This window comes from Salvelinus namaycush, chromosome 27, assembly GCF_016432855.1.
Source record: "Salvelinus namaycush isolate Seneca chromosome 27, SaNama_1.0, whole genome shotgun sequence".
NCBI classification, from domain to species: Eukaryota; Metazoa; Chordata; class Actinopteri; order Salmoniformes; family Salmonidae; genus Salvelinus; species Salvelinus namaycush.
This window is the reverse complement of record NC_052333.1, coordinates 8739978-8757882: the sequence shown is the minus strand read 5'-3', so window position 1 is coordinate 8757882 and position 17905 is coordinate 8739978. Positions and strand designations below refer to the sequence as shown.

The following is a 17905-nucleotide window of genomic DNA, read 5'->3' as shown; positions in this document are numbered from 1 at the left end:
ACTAGCACTTATGCATCTAAGTTTGACTGTGAGTGGCGCAGTGGTCTAAGGCACTGGATCGCTAGCTGTGCCACGAGAGATTCTGAGTTCGAGTCCAGGCTCTGTCGCAGCTGGCCTTGACCGGGAGACCCATGGGGCGGCGCACAATTGGCTCAGCGTCGTCCGGGTTAGGGGAGGGTTTGGCCGGCAGGGATGTCCTTGTCCCATCGCACACCAGCAACTCCTGTGGCTGGCTGGGTGCAGCGCAGGCTGACACGGTCGCCAGGTGTATGGTGTTTCCTCCGACACATTGGTGCGGCTGGCTTCCGGGTTAAGTGGGCATTCTGTCAAGAAGCAGTGCGGCTTGGTTGGGATGTGTTTCAGAGGACGCACAGCTCTTGACCTTCACCTCTCCTGAGTCCGTACAGGAGTTGCAGCGATGAGACAAGACTGTAACTACCAATTGGATAATGTAAAATTGGGGAGAAAACGGGGTACATTTTTTTATTTGACTGTGACCTCTTGCTGACAATAAAGAGTGATTAATTTAATATTGACTTTGAGTGTCCTGTGTAAACATTTCCACAACATAATTATTGAATATTGTAAGATCTTTTATTGTCCATTTATATACCCCTTTAATTTATCCTACGGTTCTGACTTGGTGTACAGGGAGAACACTGTAAGAATGGCCCATGTACAGCGACTACGTCCATCCTAGCTTGCTCATTAATGTTTTAATCAAAATTACGGATTGCCTTTTATCCGCTTGTCGTCCCCTTATGTCATAGTTTGTTCATCTAAATTGTCAGTAGAAACCACATTTGTTTAAGCAAGTCAGCCATATCAGCAAGGTTTTTTTTCAAGGCAGTAAATGAAGCTGAATGAACTTTTTCGCTGCCAGACAAGGATCTGCTGATATCCAAAGCTCCGCTGATAGCCAGGTGTAGTAGTGGTAAGGTGTTGGGACTGCTGTTGGGACTCTGCTGTTGGGACAGCTTTATGTAGGCCCTAACAGTTTTTGGGCACCGTTTGTCACTGTTATAGTGCAAGTAATGTATTGTTTAGCGTTGTGTTGTGCAGTGGCTTTGCTGGAATGCATCCCCCAATTTTTTAAATGTTTTTTGCCCCACCAAGATGTACATGCTAAAATCGTCACTGTTAATTTGAAAAGGAAAAGTGAAGCAATAGGACTGCAACGCGAACGGCGTTATTCCAGGGTCCATATGGCATTAGTGCAAAACGAGTGTCAGACGTTGAGCCTCCAGAGAGTCTGATGCTGTCAGACATTTGGACAGCTGGGTCTGTTTGGGTCTGGGCCTTCAGAGCTGAGGATGAGGTTAGATTAGAAAGGCCTGGGGGGTGTAAAAGATGAAGTACGACTCTGAATCCATCAGCGTTCCTTTGTTTTCATTCTCATTCATTGTTTTCCTGTGTGCTTTAGATACAGTGTGACATCAAAGAGACCACAGGAATAGAACGGTGGAATCAGAACTGTAGGAGAAGAGAAGAGTGTGTAGTTTGTTATATTCACAGCATTTCTACTCCCATCTGAAACAGAGTCGGTCTTGAGGTTCTGCTGGGATAGAAGACAACATCCTGTGAGGGTGTCCAGTTCTTCAGTTTGTTCATGTTGAATTGATCCTGTCTTCTGTTCACTTCGCCCGTCGTGTTCTATTGTTTTGGTCGACACATCCTTACGTCTGTGTGATCGTTGGCAGAGCATTGAGGTATTCCTTTAACAAATCTGCATTTGTTAAACACTTAAACACTTCTGTGATTTCTGGGAAATGCTCATTTCTTGTTAGATGTTTGCTTGTGAAAATGTGAAATCCATGGAAAAGGGCTTGTCACATTGGAGGGAAATACACTGAATGAACAAAACATTAGGAACACCTGCTCTTTCCATGACAAAAACTGACCAGGTGAAAGTATGATCCATTATTGATGTCCGTTGTTAAATCCACTTCAGTCAGTGTAAATGAAGGGGAGGAGACAGGTTAAAGAAAGATTTTTATGTCTTGAGACAAATCTTTTGTCTTGCCCATTCACCCTTTGAATAGCATAGATGCACCATCCATGTCTCTGCCTTTGAATGGGGTTGTGTCAAGCATCGATTTGTGTCAAGAACTGCCATGCTGCTGGGTTTTTCACGCTCAACAGTTTCCCGTGTGTATCAAGAATGGTCCACCAACCAAAGGACATCCAGCCAACTTGACACAACTGTGGGAATCATCGGTGTCAGCATGGGCCAGCATCCCTGTGGAACACTTTTGACACCTATGCCCTGACGAATTGAGGCTGTACCGAGGGCAAAAGGGGTGGGGGGGGGGGGGGGGGGGGGTCTGACAAGCTGAAATCTACACCAGACAGGTGATGCTTCAGCAATGACGTTAACTAATGCTACAAACAGTAATGAAAGCAGACTAGCAGAGGCTGTTGTGTTGCCACCACATCATCAGCATCCGTCTGCTCTGCTCTTATTTTGATTTAATGTAATGGACATACACAAAATAATCCAAATTGGTGACTTGAAATTATTTTTTTTTACTTAAAATTAATAAAAACTTAAAATGGAAAAGTGGTGTGTGCATATGTAATTCACACCCATGCTATGAAGCCCCTAAATAAGATCTGGTGCAACCAATTACCTTCAGAAGTCACATAATTAGTTAAATAAAGTCCACCTGTGTGCATTCTAAGTGTCACATGATCTCAGTATATATTCACCTGTTCTGAAAGGCCCCAGAGTCTGCAACACCACTAAGCAAGGGCCACCACCAAGCAAGCGGCACCATGAAGACTAAGGAGCTCTCAATTTTGGCTTGAAGAATGGGCAAAAATCCCAGTGTCTAGATGTGCCAAGCTTATAGAGACGTCCCAAGAGACGTGCAGCTGTAATTTCTGCAAAAGGTGGCTCTACAAAGTATTGACTTTGGGGGGGTGAACAGTTATGCACGCTCAAGGTTTCAGTTTTTTTGTCTTATTTCTTGTTTGTTACACACAAAAAAATATTTTGCATCTTCAATGTGGTAGGCATGTTGTGTAAATCAAATGATACAAACCCTCCAAAAATACATTTTAATTCCAGGTTGTAAGGCAACGAAATAGGAAAATGGGGGTGAATACTTTCGCAAGCCACTGTACACACAGACACGGACTCTATCTCTCTCACAAATATTCACACACACACACACACAATCAGCTGTTTTGGTTGGCCTTGCAGATATTTAATGGGGGCATTAAAAGCAGACAAAACAAATACTTGATCCCGTCGTGAATTCAATAATGAGAAAGTGCTGAGTTTGTAACAAGGAGTCGGCTCTCACTGTGAGGAGTTCCTACAGGTGACTGAGAAGTCTCATGAAATCTAATTCATTATATGGCCACGTTGCTGACTTTGTAGCTTCAATGGATTCCAGATACAACATTTGCAGCCTGCCAAGTTCATAAGTAATACTGATCTTGCATCTTGTTCTTTTCTGGCTTCCACTGGTGATTGTCTTGAGGAAAGTGGAAGAATGGACAGTCATAAGGTTCCTCGTAAACTTCCTCATAATGTTTAAAATATCCTATGTTGCGTTATGCTGGCAAAGTTCACTGTATAAACTTTAGAGTCACTTCTAGAAATCTTATCAGCATGGATAGGGTTTCTCCCTAGAATACTACACGACTACTGTACATGGTTCCCTGCTGCAGCTTGCATTCTCAGACGTGGTTATCATTGCTGTCACTCAGATGGACAACAGTTACCTACAGAAACAGAGCTATTCAGGAAGTACTTTATAGAAGGGTTAAGCCATGTTCCCAGGCTTGGATATTGGTCAGTTTGAGGCCTTAAAACTTCTTATGGCTGGGGGCAGTATTGAGTAGCTTGGATGAATAAGGTGCCCAGAGTAAACTGCCTGCTACTCAGTCCCAGAAGCTAAGATATGCATATTATTAGTATATTTGGATAAAAAACACTCTGAAGTTTCTAAAACTGTTTGAATGATGTCTGTGAGTATAACAGAACTCATATGGCAGGCGAAAACCTGAGAAAAAATCCAACCAGGAAGTGGGAAATCTGAGGTTTGTAGGTTTGCCTATCCAATATACAGTGTCTATGGGGTCATATTGCACTTCCTACGGCTTCCACTAGATGTCAACAGTCTTTAGAACCTTGTTTGATGCTTCTACTGTGAAGGATGAGGGAATAAGAGCTGATTGAGTCAGGGGTCTGGCAGAGTGCCACGAGCTCACTCAGGTGCGCCCACGTGAGAGTTAGCTGTTTTCCATCGCATTTCTACAGACAAAGTAATTCTCCGGTTGAAACATTATTGAAGATTTATGTTAAAAACATCCTAAAGATTGATTCTATACATCGTTTGACATGTTTCTATGAACTGTAATGGAATTTTTTGACTTTTCGTCTGGCCTGCGCGTCATCAATTGGATTTTGGAACTAAACGCGCAAACAAAAAGGAGGTAGTTGGACATAAATTATGGATGTTATTGAACAAAACAAACATTTATTGTGGAACTGGGATTCCTGGGAGTGCATTCTGATGAAGATCATCAAAGGTAAGTGAATATTTATAATGCTATTTCTGACTTCTGTTGACTCCACAACATGGCGGGTACCTGTATGGCTTGTTTTTGTGTCTGAGCGCTGTACTCAGATTATTGCATGGTGTGCTTTTTCCGTAAAGTTGTTTTGAAATCTGACACAGCGGTTGCATTAAGGAGAAGTTTATCTAAAGTTCCATGTAAAACACTTGTATCTTTTATCAATGTTTATTATGAATATTTCTGTAAATTGATGTGGCTCTCTGCAAAATCCCCGGATGTTTTGGAGGCAAAACATTACTCAATATAACGCGCCAATGTAAACTAAGATTTTTGGATATGAATGTCACGAACGTCGTAATCCTCCTCATCTGAGGAGGAGCAAGGATCGGACCAAAGCGCAGCGTGGTTTGAATACATACTTGAATTTATTTAACGAAGACGAAACGAAGAACACTTGACAAACTAACAAAACAACAAACGAACGAACGTGAAGCTATACTACGACAAGTGCAGACACAGGCAACTTACGTAATGACATAGACAATAACCCACAACCCACAATACAAAACAGACTACCTAAATATGGTTCCCAATCAGAGACAACACAAAACACCTGCCTCTGATTGAGAACCATGTCAGGCCAAACTAGAAAACCCCACATAGAAACAGACAACATAGAACTGCCCACCCCAACTCACGCCCTGACCATACTAACTAAAGACAAAACAAAAGAAAATAAAGGTCAGAACGTGACAATGAATATGAACTTTATCGAACAAAACATACATGTATTGTGTAACATGAAGTCCTATGAGTGTCATCTGATGAAGATCATCAAAGGTTAGGGATTCATTTTAACTCTATTTCTGCTTTTTGTGACTCCTCTCTTTGGCTGGAAAAATGGCTGTGTTTTTCTGTGACTAGGTACTAACCTAACATAATCAGATGGTGTGCTTTCGTCGTAAAGCCTTTTTGAAATCGGACACTGTGGTGGGATTAACAACAAGTTTATCTTTAAAATGGTGTAAAATACTTGTATGTTTGAGGAATTTTAATTATGAGATTTCTGTTGTTTGTTATGCTAATGCTAGGTAGCAATTGCGCAAGTGCTAGTCAGCCACTTCCTTCAAACTGCACACAGAGATATAAAAATGGTATCAACCAGTTCATCTGACTCTGGGGACATAGATAAAAGGCCTCATTGCCAAAATCCAGAAGTATCCCTTTAACTGAGAATGAGGAAGTTGTGAAGACAGAGGTATGATAAATCCGTTGTGGTTGTATGTCTTAGTTATGGGACATTGTTGCTTTACTTCCTTACAACACAATTGACACAATTGGAATTGATCTATTGCATTATCATTGCATCAGACAAAGTTGATTAGTTCACATCCTAAGATAAGACACCAGCTTTCACAGTAACAATGAACTAATCAGCATCACATATGGCCGCCATGAGGCCTTGGCGAGACAATCAGCCACAACAACAACCCACTAGACAATACACTGAGACTCAGACTGAGGTAAATCAGAACCTTTTCACTGTGCTGTTTTCTCGGATGTTTGCTTGGATTCGGGAATGCTATGTTGATTCCTATTCAATTTGGTGCAGGCTTGAAGCCCTGGGTTACTTTCAAGAGGACAACTTGTTCTGGGCAGTCATCTTTGTGATGTTTTATCATCTGCATGCAGTTCTAGCTCTTTGGACGTAACTCTCCATAGCCCTTCCAGAAACTATTTGAAACAGTATGTACTCACTAGTCTCTCGTGAGTCGTGGCAGAAGAGCTGGTCAGATCACACACAATATTTGGTTCTGGTTTGCCGAGATTATACAATACCTTACTTTTATTTATATGAACATGTACTCAACAGAAATCACTTTGCAAGGGGTTAGGCTAAAGCTTCTGAAGCTGGTAACCATTGACATTTACACACGTCGACAGACACACACATCCATAATAACAACAATTGCTCCCCGGGCGCCGATGGCGTCGATTTAAGGCAGCCCCCCGCACCTTTCTGATTCAGAGGGGTTGGGTTAAATGTGGAAGACACATTTTCAGTTGAATGCATTCAGTTGTGCAGCTGTCTAAGTATTCCCCTTTCCTTCCATTTTTCTTTCCCCAGAATATTACACATTCACACAAACACCCACAACACAGCATTCAAATATTATATCGACTGTCATGATGCTAACATGTGTTGTACTTTTGCAGGACACTCGGTCAGTGCTCTGGACTCTGGACGGACTTCAACTTCACTGTTGATTTATCCCACTGAGCTTCCAATTCCTTATCAGTTCAATCCCAAAAGCTCAGATAAGGAGCAGTGTGTGTATTGGAGGAAAACATAGTATCTCGTAACAGAGGTTAACATTTAAATAGAGACTCTGGCCAGCGCACAAGCAAGATTTGGTTCTGGGTGTCGAGATCGGAAGAACATTTTTTTGTTTATCCAGTTCCATGGTTCAAAGTGCTAATTTCTGTGTCAAAGTCTGGGTCCGTGAGCCGTTGCTCCTCTAAGTCTCATAGTCTTTTTTTAAACTTATTTTCTGTGGGCTTCATTTCTGTTATTGAGATAGGACAGTGAAGAGGCGACAACAAAGATAGCAAGTCAGAAAGGCAGTGGGTTGGATTCGAACCCATGCCGAATCTGGTAGCCTAGGCCAGTTCTTCTCAAACCTCTCCTTGGGGACCCCCAGACGTTTCACAATTTTGTTATAGCCCTTACTAGCTGACGTGATTCACCTAGTCAAGTACATGTTGATTAGTTGACAAGTTGAATCAAGTGTGCTAGCTCTGGAATAGATCCAAATACATGGATGTCTGGGGGTCCCCAAAGAGAGGTTTGAGAACCACTGGCCTATGCAGGCCACTACGTATCATAGTCCTCCTCCAGGTCCATATGGCTGAGACTGTGGGAGGTGACATAGACAGATTTATTCTTCTTGTGGTTCTTCTGCTGCTGTCTAGGGCCCTGAGCCCCAGCAAGAGAGAGGTAAGAGGCGATGCTGTTCCTGACTCCATAGCTCACCATGGTGTCCCTGTTCTGCTGCCCCTGGGGAGCCCCTGCACTGATCAGATCTTTCCTTTTGATTGAGAGAGAGAGCGAGAGAGAGAGAGCGAGAGAGAGAGAGCGAAAGAGAGAGAGCGAGAGAGAGAGGTGATTAAAACGTGTTTGAGCCAATCATCATCAGGATTCAGGATGCAGAGTCACATCTGTCAAGTGTTCTCGCAAGCCAAGTTTTCCATTGGCCAAGTCAAAAGCAGAACTACAATTTCATTGGATCATTGGAGAGATCTGAGAGCAACAACAATGATAGACTCTAAACTACTGAACTATGAGTCCGTACCTGTCTACTTTCTTCCAGTCAAAGTTATTGCGGCGCATCACTACAGGGGGTGGCTGAGTGGTGGTGTCGAGGAGGTTGGCGGTCCCACACAGACACGGGCCAGTGAGAACACAGCACAGCCCATCTGCAGAGTCTAGGAGATCAGAGATGGACTGTGTTAGACACAGACATATAGGCCTCCCCGTGTGAAACACAGACATATAGACATCCTCTGTGTTAGACACAGACATATAGACATCCCCCGTGTTAGACACAGACATATAGACATCCCCGTGTTAGACACAGACATATAGACCTCCCCGTGTTAGACAGACATATAGACATCCCCGTGTTAGACACAGACATATAGACCTCCCCGTGTTAGACAGACATATAGACATCCCCCATGTTAAATACAGACATATAGACATCCCCCATGTTAGACACAGACAGATACACATCCCCTGTGTTAGACACAGACATATAGACATACCCATACACTATGTACTGAAAAACAAGCATATGTGCTCACAAACGCTCGTGCCATAAACATAACCCTACGCGAACACACACACACACACACACATCTGCCTTCGAAAATATTCATGTTACAGTAAATATGAAAGACCTAGCCTCAGGAGAAATATGTCCACATGGTCATCAGCAACAAAACTATCACTTCCTGTCTTGTTCTTAGTGTGTACTCTATTCCAAAGCACAACGGAATGTAGCAAGCATCTGATAATAAGAAATCTATTTAAAAATGCTTGAGGTTATTTTCAGTGTGTCTGTCTCTGTTTTAGACTCACCACAGTAGTGGTTGACCATCTCTTCCAGGCACTGGAAGGTCAGACGAGGAGAGATATAGTACCAGCCGTTGTTCTCCAAGCGATAGATTTTATAGTGCTTGATGGATCTGTGCTTTACAGACATGGAGTAGACACCTGCACGTACAATATACAGATGTAATATCTTATTTTGAGCTAGTTTGCTACAGCAGGAAATAATACTGCAGCAACAGGAAATGGGAATTATTGCGTAGGGGTTGATTGTGCGTTGTTCGTAAGGGAAAATCAAGTCTAAAATGTCAAAGTGGAAATGACAAACTTCAGAAGCCTTTTTAAATCTCAAACATACTACAAGTTTGAAAATTATCCTGGAACAGCGTGATCCAATGAAGATCCTACATCTGTAGGCCTAAATAGATCCTCATAGATACCCATCTACTATCATCCTACCGACCTCCTGTATAACTTGGTAGGTCTTTAAAAAGTAATGGATTCACCTTTCTGCTGTGTGCTCTCTCTGATCATGAAGGATCCCACTCTGTTTCCAGGGAGACGAAGTAGTTCCTCCGCCTTCTGCCTCTCCACTCCCTCAAACAACCATCTTAGAACATACATTTACATACTATATGATATACAGTAAGCGTATTATATGATGTGATTGTCTTTCTGGTTGCAACTAATTTATTCTTTAATTCTATTGACACTTACGAAACATTTTAGTCTCTATATGAATATTCGTAGACTGAATGTTAAGCAGTGGGAGACAACCATGCTTACCCATGGTAGACTTTGGCAACATAGTTATTAGGGATGTAGTTCTCCCTTCCTGATTGGCCAGACCGGACTCTCCACCAGTTACCTTCCCTAAAGAACGCACACAAATTAAAAGGGGAACTGTGACTGAAAAAAATCTGAAATTGTAGTTCCCCATATTGTATTAAAGCTGCAAAACAATAATGCTATGCATCTAATTTCCCCCAATGTGTTCATTCTCTATTGTGCATGTTATTGCTTGCACAGTTTTGTATTGTAATGTTGCATAGCTTTGTATTGTATTTTGGTTTGCACTGTGGCTTGCGGGAGTTTTTGTGTGTCATCCTGTGTCATCTCGATATCTATGTCTATAACACAGGAGGCCGCTAAGGGGAGAACGGCTCATAATAATGGCCGGAACGGAGCAAATGGAATGGCATCAAACACCCGGAAACCATGTATGTGATACCAGTCCACCTATTCTACTCCAGTTATTACCACTAGACTGTTCTCCCCAATTAAGGTGCCACCAACCTCCTGTGGTCTGTAACTGTGCATCTATCAATTTCTGCTCTAGGAAGTGTTTAGTACATACATCTTTAAAAGTGCTTTCCTCACCATCTTAAATAAGCATGCCCCTTTCAAAAAATGTAGAACTAAGAACAGATATATCCCTTGATTCACTCCAGACCTGACTGCCCTTGACCAGCACAAAAACACCCTGTGGAATACTGCACTAGCATCGAATAGTCCCCGCGATATGCAACTTTTCATGGAAGTCAGGAACCAATACACACAGTAGGTTAGGAAAGCAAAGGCTAGCTTTTCAAACAGAAATTTGCATCCTGCAGCACTAATTCCAAAAAGTTTTGGGACACTGTAAAGTCCATGGAGAGTAAGAGCACCTCCTCCCAGCTACCCAATGCACTGAGACTAGGAAACACTGTCACCACTGATAAATCCACGATAATCGAGAATTTCAAAAAGCATTTCTCTACGGCTGGCCATGCTTTCCACCTGGCTAACCCAACCCCGGCCAACAGCTCTGTACCCCCCGCAGCAACTGGCCCAAGCCCCCCCCCCCCCCCCCCCCCTGCTTATCCTTCACCCAAATCCAGACAGCTGATGTTCTGAAAGAGCTGCAAAATCTGGATCCCTACAAATCAGCTGGGCTAGACAATCTTGACCCTCTCTTCCTAAAATTATCCGCTGCCATTGTTGCAACCCCTATTACTAGCCTGTTCAACCTCTCTTTCGTATCGTCTGAGATTCCTAAAGATTGGAAAGTGGATGTCATCCCCCTCTTCAAAGGGGGAAACACTCTAGACCCAAACTGTTACAGACCTATATCCATCCTGCCCTGCCGTTCTAAAGTCTTTGAAAGCCAGGTGAACAAACAGATCACCGACCATTTCGAATCCCACTGTACCTTCTCCTCTATGCAATCTGGTTTCCGAGCTGGTCACGGGTGCACCTCAGCCACGCTCAAGGTCCTAAACGATATCATAACCGCCATCGATAAAAGACAGTACTGTGCAGCTGTCTTCATCGACCTGGCCAAGGATTTTGACTGTCAATCACCGTATTCTTATCGGCAGACACAACAACCTTGGTTTCTCTAATGACTGCCTCGCCTGGTTCACTAACTACTTCTCAGATAGAGTTCAGTGTGTCAAACCGGAGGGCCTGTTGTTCGGACCTCTGGCAGTCTCTATGGGGGTGCCACAGGGTTCAATTCTCGGGCCGACTCTTTTCTCTGTATATATCAATGATGTCGCTCTTGCTGCTGATGATTCTCTGATCCACCTCTACGCAGACGACACCATTCTGTATACTTCTGGCCCTTCTTTGGACACTGTTAACAAACCTCCAAAACGAGCTTCAACGCCATACAACACTCCTTCCGTGGCCTCCAACTGCTCTTAAATGTAAGTAAAACGAAATGCATGCTCTTCAACCGATCGCTGCACGCACCCGCCCAACTAGCATCACTATTCTGGACAATTCTGACTTAGAATATGTGGAAAACTATAAATACCTAGGTCTGGCTAGACTGTAAACTCTCCTTCCAGACTCACATTAAGCATCTCCAATCCAAAGTTAAATATAGAATCGGCTTCCTATTTCGCAACAAAGCCTCCTTCACTTATGCTGCCAAACATACCCTCGTAAAACTGACTATCCTACCGATCCTTGACTTCGGCGATGTCATTTACAAAATAGCCCCCAACCCTTTACTCAGCTAATTGGATGCAGTCTATCACAGTGTCATCCGTTTTGTCACCAAAGCCCCATATACTACCCACCACTGCGACCTGTATGCTCTCGTTGGCTGGTCCTCGCTACATATTCGTCGCCAAACCCACTGGCTCCAGGTCATCTATAAGTCTTTGCTAGGTATAGCTCCGCCTTATCTCAGCTCACTGGTCACCGTAGCAACACCCACCTGTAGCAGGCGCTCCAGCAGGTATATTTCACTGGTCATCACCAAAGCCAACACCCCCTTTGGCCGCCTTTCCTTCCAGTTCTCTGCTGCCAATGACTGGAACGAATTGCAAAAATCACTGAAGTTGGAGACTTATTTCTCCCTCACTAACTTAAAGTGTCAGCTGTCAGAGCAGCTTACCGATCGCTGCAGCCGTACACAGCCCATCTGTAAATAGCCCATCCAACCAACTACCTACCTCATCCCCATATTTGTTTTTGTTTTTCTGCTCTTTTGCACACCAGTACTTCTCCTTGCACATCCTTATCTGCACATATATCACTCCAGTGTAAATTGCTAAATTGTAATTACTTCGCAACTATTGGCCTATGTATTGCCTTACCTCCTTACTTCATTTGCACACTGTATACAGATCTTTCTATTGTGTTATTGACTGTACGTTTGTTTATCCCATGTGTAACTCTGTGTTGTTGTTTTTGTCGCACTGCTTTGCTTTATCTTGGCCAGGTCGCAGTTGTAAATGAGAACTTGTTCTCAACTGGCCTACCTGGTAAAAAATACATGTGCAGACCATGGGTTTATACAGTAATTGCTCTCACAGACAGACAAAGCATTGACTGTACTTACTGAGACAAGACCCTCAGCTTCTCTCCCATCCTGAAGATCGGCTCACTGATGTCTGGAAAAGGATAGTCATGGAGAACGACAAGTGTGTCGTCGTCTCCTGCTCAGCAACCACCAATGTTACACAATTAGATAGACAACAACATTAGCACAGGCGACATGCATTTCCTGACATGATGGAAATAATTGTCTTTTACTTCTAATTGACTTCCAAGTGAACAATATCAAACATTTATACACTTTGGTAAGGGTATGTCGACTGAAATCCAAGTACTGTAGTGTAATCATCATATCTGTTAAAGCCTCATCACATTATATTTACAAACTACAGTATGATATAGCGAAGAATTACTTTAAATCTTACCCTTTAGTGCGCTGTCATGGCAGTTTGTATTTGTTTCGTTCCTATTTTCCCCACCCCTCATCACATTCCCCATAGTGGCACTCCAATGGGGTCAAGCTCTGAGGACAAACAGGCAGATGACATACAGTAGCTATTCATCAAGTCATATCTACTCGCATACTTCCTACTATTGCTGGCCAGGGAAGCCATTGTCCCTATGTGTGCGTGTGTGTGTGTGTGTGTGTGTGTGTGTGTGTGTGTGTACGTGTTGTAACTTCCTACTAACGGCCACAGTGCTATCTCGACCAGGACACACACAGTAAATGGGGAAGTTGAGGACAGGCTCTCTTTCAAGCACAACTTTCCATCCTACCCTTTCTTTCCTCTTTCTAACTTATGTAACAAAATGTGTTGACTAATTTGAAGGTCCACCTGTGTGGCTATATTGTGTAGCTAACATGTTTTTAACTTCACCCATAACCCAATGTGTTGGTGAAATCTGATTAAATTAATATTTTCCAGGTTTCTATCTTTCTTATCTATCTTAGCTTCACGTTATGTAGTAGGTTCCGTAGTAAACCGGGGTAGCAGGGATGGACATTAAGGGCTGCCCTATTGCTTGAGCAGTCACACAAGTTGAGCCTGCTCTGAGGTTGCCCCATTGGGAAGGTTTTTATTTTTACTGATAACATCCAAAATTCTAAGTATTCTAGTAGTCAGGTCTTTCTGTCCCCCCCCCCCCCCCCTTCTGAACACCCAAAAATAATGATACGCCCTATTAAATAATAGGCCCTGTTAGTAAAACTATAGTAACCAATAGTCCCTGTGTTGAGAAGAGAACATAGGAAACAGCGATACCGTGGAAACAATCGGAAGATAATATACTACATTACCAAAAGTATGTGGACACCGGCTAGTCGAACATGTAATTCGAAAATCATGGGCATTAAGATGCTATAACAGCCTCCACTCTTCTGGGAAGGCTTTTCACTAGATGTTGGAACATTGCTGCGGGGACTTGCTTCCATTCAGCCACAAGAGCATTACTGAGGTTGGGTACTGATGTTGGGCGATTAGGCTCGCAGTCAGCGTTCCAATTCATCCTAAAGGTGTTCGATGGGGTTGAGGTCAGGGCTTTGTGCAGTCTAGTCAAGTTCTTCCACACCGATCTCGACAAACCATTTCTGTATGGACCTTGCTTTGTGCACAGGGGCATTGTCATGCTGAAACAGGAAGGGGCCTTCCCCAAACTGTTGCCACAAATTGGGAAGCACAGAATCGTCTAGAATGTCATTGTATGCTGTAGCGTTAAGATTTCCCTTCACTGGAATTAAGGGGCCTAGCCTGAACAATGAAAAACAGCCCCAGACCATTATTCCTCCTCCACCAAATTTACAGTTGTCACCATGGATTTGGGCAGGTAGCGTTCTCCTGGCATCTGCCAAACCCAGATTTGTCCTTTAGAATGCCAGATTGTGAAACGAGATTCATCACTCCAGAGAACTTTTTCCACTGCTCCAGTCCAATGGCGGCGAGCTTTACACTACTCCAGCCGACGTTTGGCATTGCGCATGGTGATCTTAGGCGTGTGTGCAGCTGCTCAGTTTCGGAAACCCATTTCAGGAAGCTCCCGACTAGCATTTATTGTGCTGACGTTGCTTCCAGAGGCAGTTTGGAACTTGTGGTGAGTGTTGCAACCGAGGACAGACGATTTTTACGCACTACGCGTTCGTCTGCCCCGAAAGGTGGCATTCTATGATGGTGCCACAATGAAAGTCACTGAGCTCTTTAGTAGTGTTTGGAGATTGAATGGCTATGTGCTCAATTTTATACACCTGTCAGCAACAGGTGTGGCTGAAATAACCGAAGGGGTGTCCACATACTTTTGTATATATAATGTATCTTGGTTAACTTGGATGATATGATAGCAAGTTATTCTCATGCTGTGCATCAATGCTATTTATATTCAGAGTAAAAAAGCATATTTGGTCATGTGTCCAGCAGTAATTGTCAGAAATAACTTCTGTCTAAATTACCAGTGGAAAAAGTACCCAATTGTCATACTTGAGTAAAAGTAAAGATACCTTAATAGAAAATGACTACTACTTGAGTAAAAGTCTAAAAGTATTTGGTTTTAAAAATACACTACCGTTCAAAAGTTTGGTGCCACTTAGAAATGTCCTTTTGCCCATTAAAATAACATCAAATTGATCAGAAATACAGTGTAGACATTGTTAAGAAGAGTTTCAGAAGAAAAGAGTTTCAGATTGCAAAATAAATGTTGAAATCTATATTATTCAATTATTGCACCCACACTGCTCGTGCGCGCCAACTAGCATCTGTGTTACCAAGGGCTAAAATAATAAGTCAGTTCTATTTGTGACGCAGATCGTGGTGCAAGTCCTTCCTCTCCCATCTCCTCATTGGTTTATAGAAGCAGGTACCCATGTGCCATCTCCTCATTGGTTATACCCACATGGGTGACTGAACGATGAACGAGGTCGGTGGCAGTAATGCACCTAATTTATGAAAGTTGCCAATTGCAATATAAAGTCCAGAGAAGAAAAAGCCTGGAATGAGGAGAGATGACTAGAAACGATTTGGTTGACTGTTTTATGTGTGGATTAATTGTCGGAGTAGAGGACCTTGTGCATTTCAGGTAAAATAACAACTCAATATTTATATCCCAGGACAAATTAGCTAGCAACAGCAAGCTAACTAAATAGGACAAATTAGCTAGCAAGTGCAAGCTAGCTAAATTGCCATAAATGTTTAATATTTTTTGACCTGTCCCCAAATTAATGTAATTGGTTCAGAGTTTGTTTTGATATTTTAACCTGCGTGTTGTGATCGCGTTTGGTGTGGGGGGTCAAAATAAATGTATGCACGATGGCGCACGCGCGCAGCTGGTTTGGGTTCCGTGTTAAGAAGGCCAGTTTTATTGCTTCTTTAGTCAGAACAACAGTTTTCAGCTGTGCTAACATAATTGCAAAAGGTTTTTCTAATGTGATCAATTAGCCTTTTAAAATGATAAACTTGGATTATCTAACACAGCATGCCATTGGAACATAGGAGTGATGGTTGCTGATAATGGGCCTCTGTACACCTACGTATGTAGATATTCCATAAAATAATCGGCCATTTCCAGGTACAATAGTTATTTACAACATTAACAATGTCTACACTGTATTTCTGATCAATTTGATGTTATTTTAATGAACAAAAGATGTGCTTTTCTTTCAAAAACAAGGACATGTCTAAGTGACCCCAAACATTTGAACGGTAGTATAAGAATCAAAAGTCATTCCTTATATTCCTTATTAAGCAAACCAGATGGGACCATTTTCTTGTTTTTTAAATGTACAGATAGCCAAGGGTAAGCTCCATCACTCAGACATAATTTACAAACTAAGCATTTGTTAAGTGAGTCCGCCAGATCAGAGGCAGTAGGGATGACCAGGGATGTTGTCTTAATATGTGTGTAAATTTGAATATTTCCTGTCCTGCTAAGCATTTAAAATGTGACGAGTACTTTTGGGTATCAGGGAAAATGTATGTATGTACAATTGTCTTTAGCATGTAGTGAAGTAAAAGTAGCCAAAAATATAAATACTCAAGTAAAGTACAGATACTTTACATGACTGTAAATGACCTTTTAAAATGTGTGTTGTTACTACTACAGCATATATTTTAAGCACAGATATGTAGGCTTAGTACACTTTTACCATACATATACTGCAATAAATGCGTGACATAGCCTGAATAACTCACCTAGCTGCTCCTGAGTCCTGTGGAGTCGTCAGGCTTGGAGGGCCAGTAGCAGGGGGATCCTGAGTCCTGTGGAGTCGTCAGGCTTGGAGGGCCAGTAGCAGGGGATCCTTGTTGAACATGGTCTTTGGCTCTGTGTGTTGGAGATAAGCCAGAGGGAGCATGTCAGCTACACTGATATACTGTTACTAATCATGGACAGTTTCACAGTTCACACCCTCAACTGATGCACTGTCACAGTGAGGCAAGAGCACTTCCTCTGGCCACACACACACACACACACACACACACACACACACACACACACACACACACACACACACACACACACAGTCACGACACAAGCCACTGGTTGGGCTCATACACATTGACCGTGATCCAAAGCATCAAGTATGTGATGCATTGTGGGTAAATTGTGAAACAGAGCAAAAGACCTTTGAGAATGAGTTCACAGACAAGAACTAAGAGAACGTACTAACTAAAAGTACATGCTGGTTTTACATGTTGCATTTAAATATTTTTTCAGTATATGTTGTGTTGAACCCTGTCATCCTTTGTAATCAGTACTTTCGCTCTCTCTCTCTCATATTCTACATAAGGCTTCTGTGCTGGCTAGTGTGCCTTCTACGTGTGGTCGAGCTGCATACTCATATAAGAACCTATTGAGCCAAGTTATTTTTCTCAATAGCACTGTGGTTAAATGGCTAGCTGCTGCAAGCTATTTTTCCCAATAGCACTGTGTTTAAATGGCTAGCTGCTGCAAGCTATTTTTCTCAATAGCACTGTGGTTATATGGCTAGCTGCTGCAAGCTATTTTTCCAAATAGCACTGTGGTTATATGGCTAGCTGCTGCAAGCTATTTTTCTCAATAGCACTGTGGTTAAATGGATAGCTGCTGCAAGCTTTTTTTCCCCATAGCACTGTGGTTAAATGGATAGCTGCTGCAAGCTTTTTTGCCAATAGCACTGTGGTCAAATGGTTAGCTGATGCCAGCACAAATGTATTGAAGTTGCAGCTAACAAAGAAGGGGGCTCTGACTCCGTGTGTGTGGTCAGTGTTGTGTTTGGAGAGCAAAACCTTTAATCCGGTGGAAATAGAATCACAACATGTTATTGTATACATCACCACTGTCTTGAAGTCTCTTTCCATCTTTCCATGTTCCATTTAGCAAAGCCCTATAGTTCTCCAGTCCACAATAAAGAGTATTTTCTACCTCTCTACTGATGGTTTTAATAACAGTCTGTGGATCTGCCCTTTCCTCCTAGACTGTCTTCTTATCAGTCCAACAGGCCTGTTGTAGATTAAACTGTAGGATGGAGAG

At 42.6% G+C, this 17905-nt stretch overlaps 1 protein-coding gene across 1 annotated transcript; it reads right to left on the bottom strand.

The window, feature by feature from the left end:
- Positions 1–6337: 6337 nt before the first annotated feature.
- LOC120022202 (src-like-adapter) lies at positions 6338–16853 on the bottom strand. Its single transcript, XM_038966075.1, has 8 exons — positions 16588–16853; positions 12838–12935; positions 12477–12573; positions 9428–9514; positions 9148–9251; positions 8672–8806; positions 7884–8016; positions 6338–7619 (listed from the first exon to the last, which is right to left on the bottom strand). Exons 2-8 carry the CDS (start codon positions 12908–12910, stop codon positions 7406–7408), a joined length of 843 nt encoding a protein of 280 aa, XP_038822003.1. The 5' UTR covers positions 12911–12935; positions 16588–16853; the 3' UTR covers positions 6338–7405.
- Between the last annotated feature and the right edge of the window lie 1052 nt (positions 16854–17905).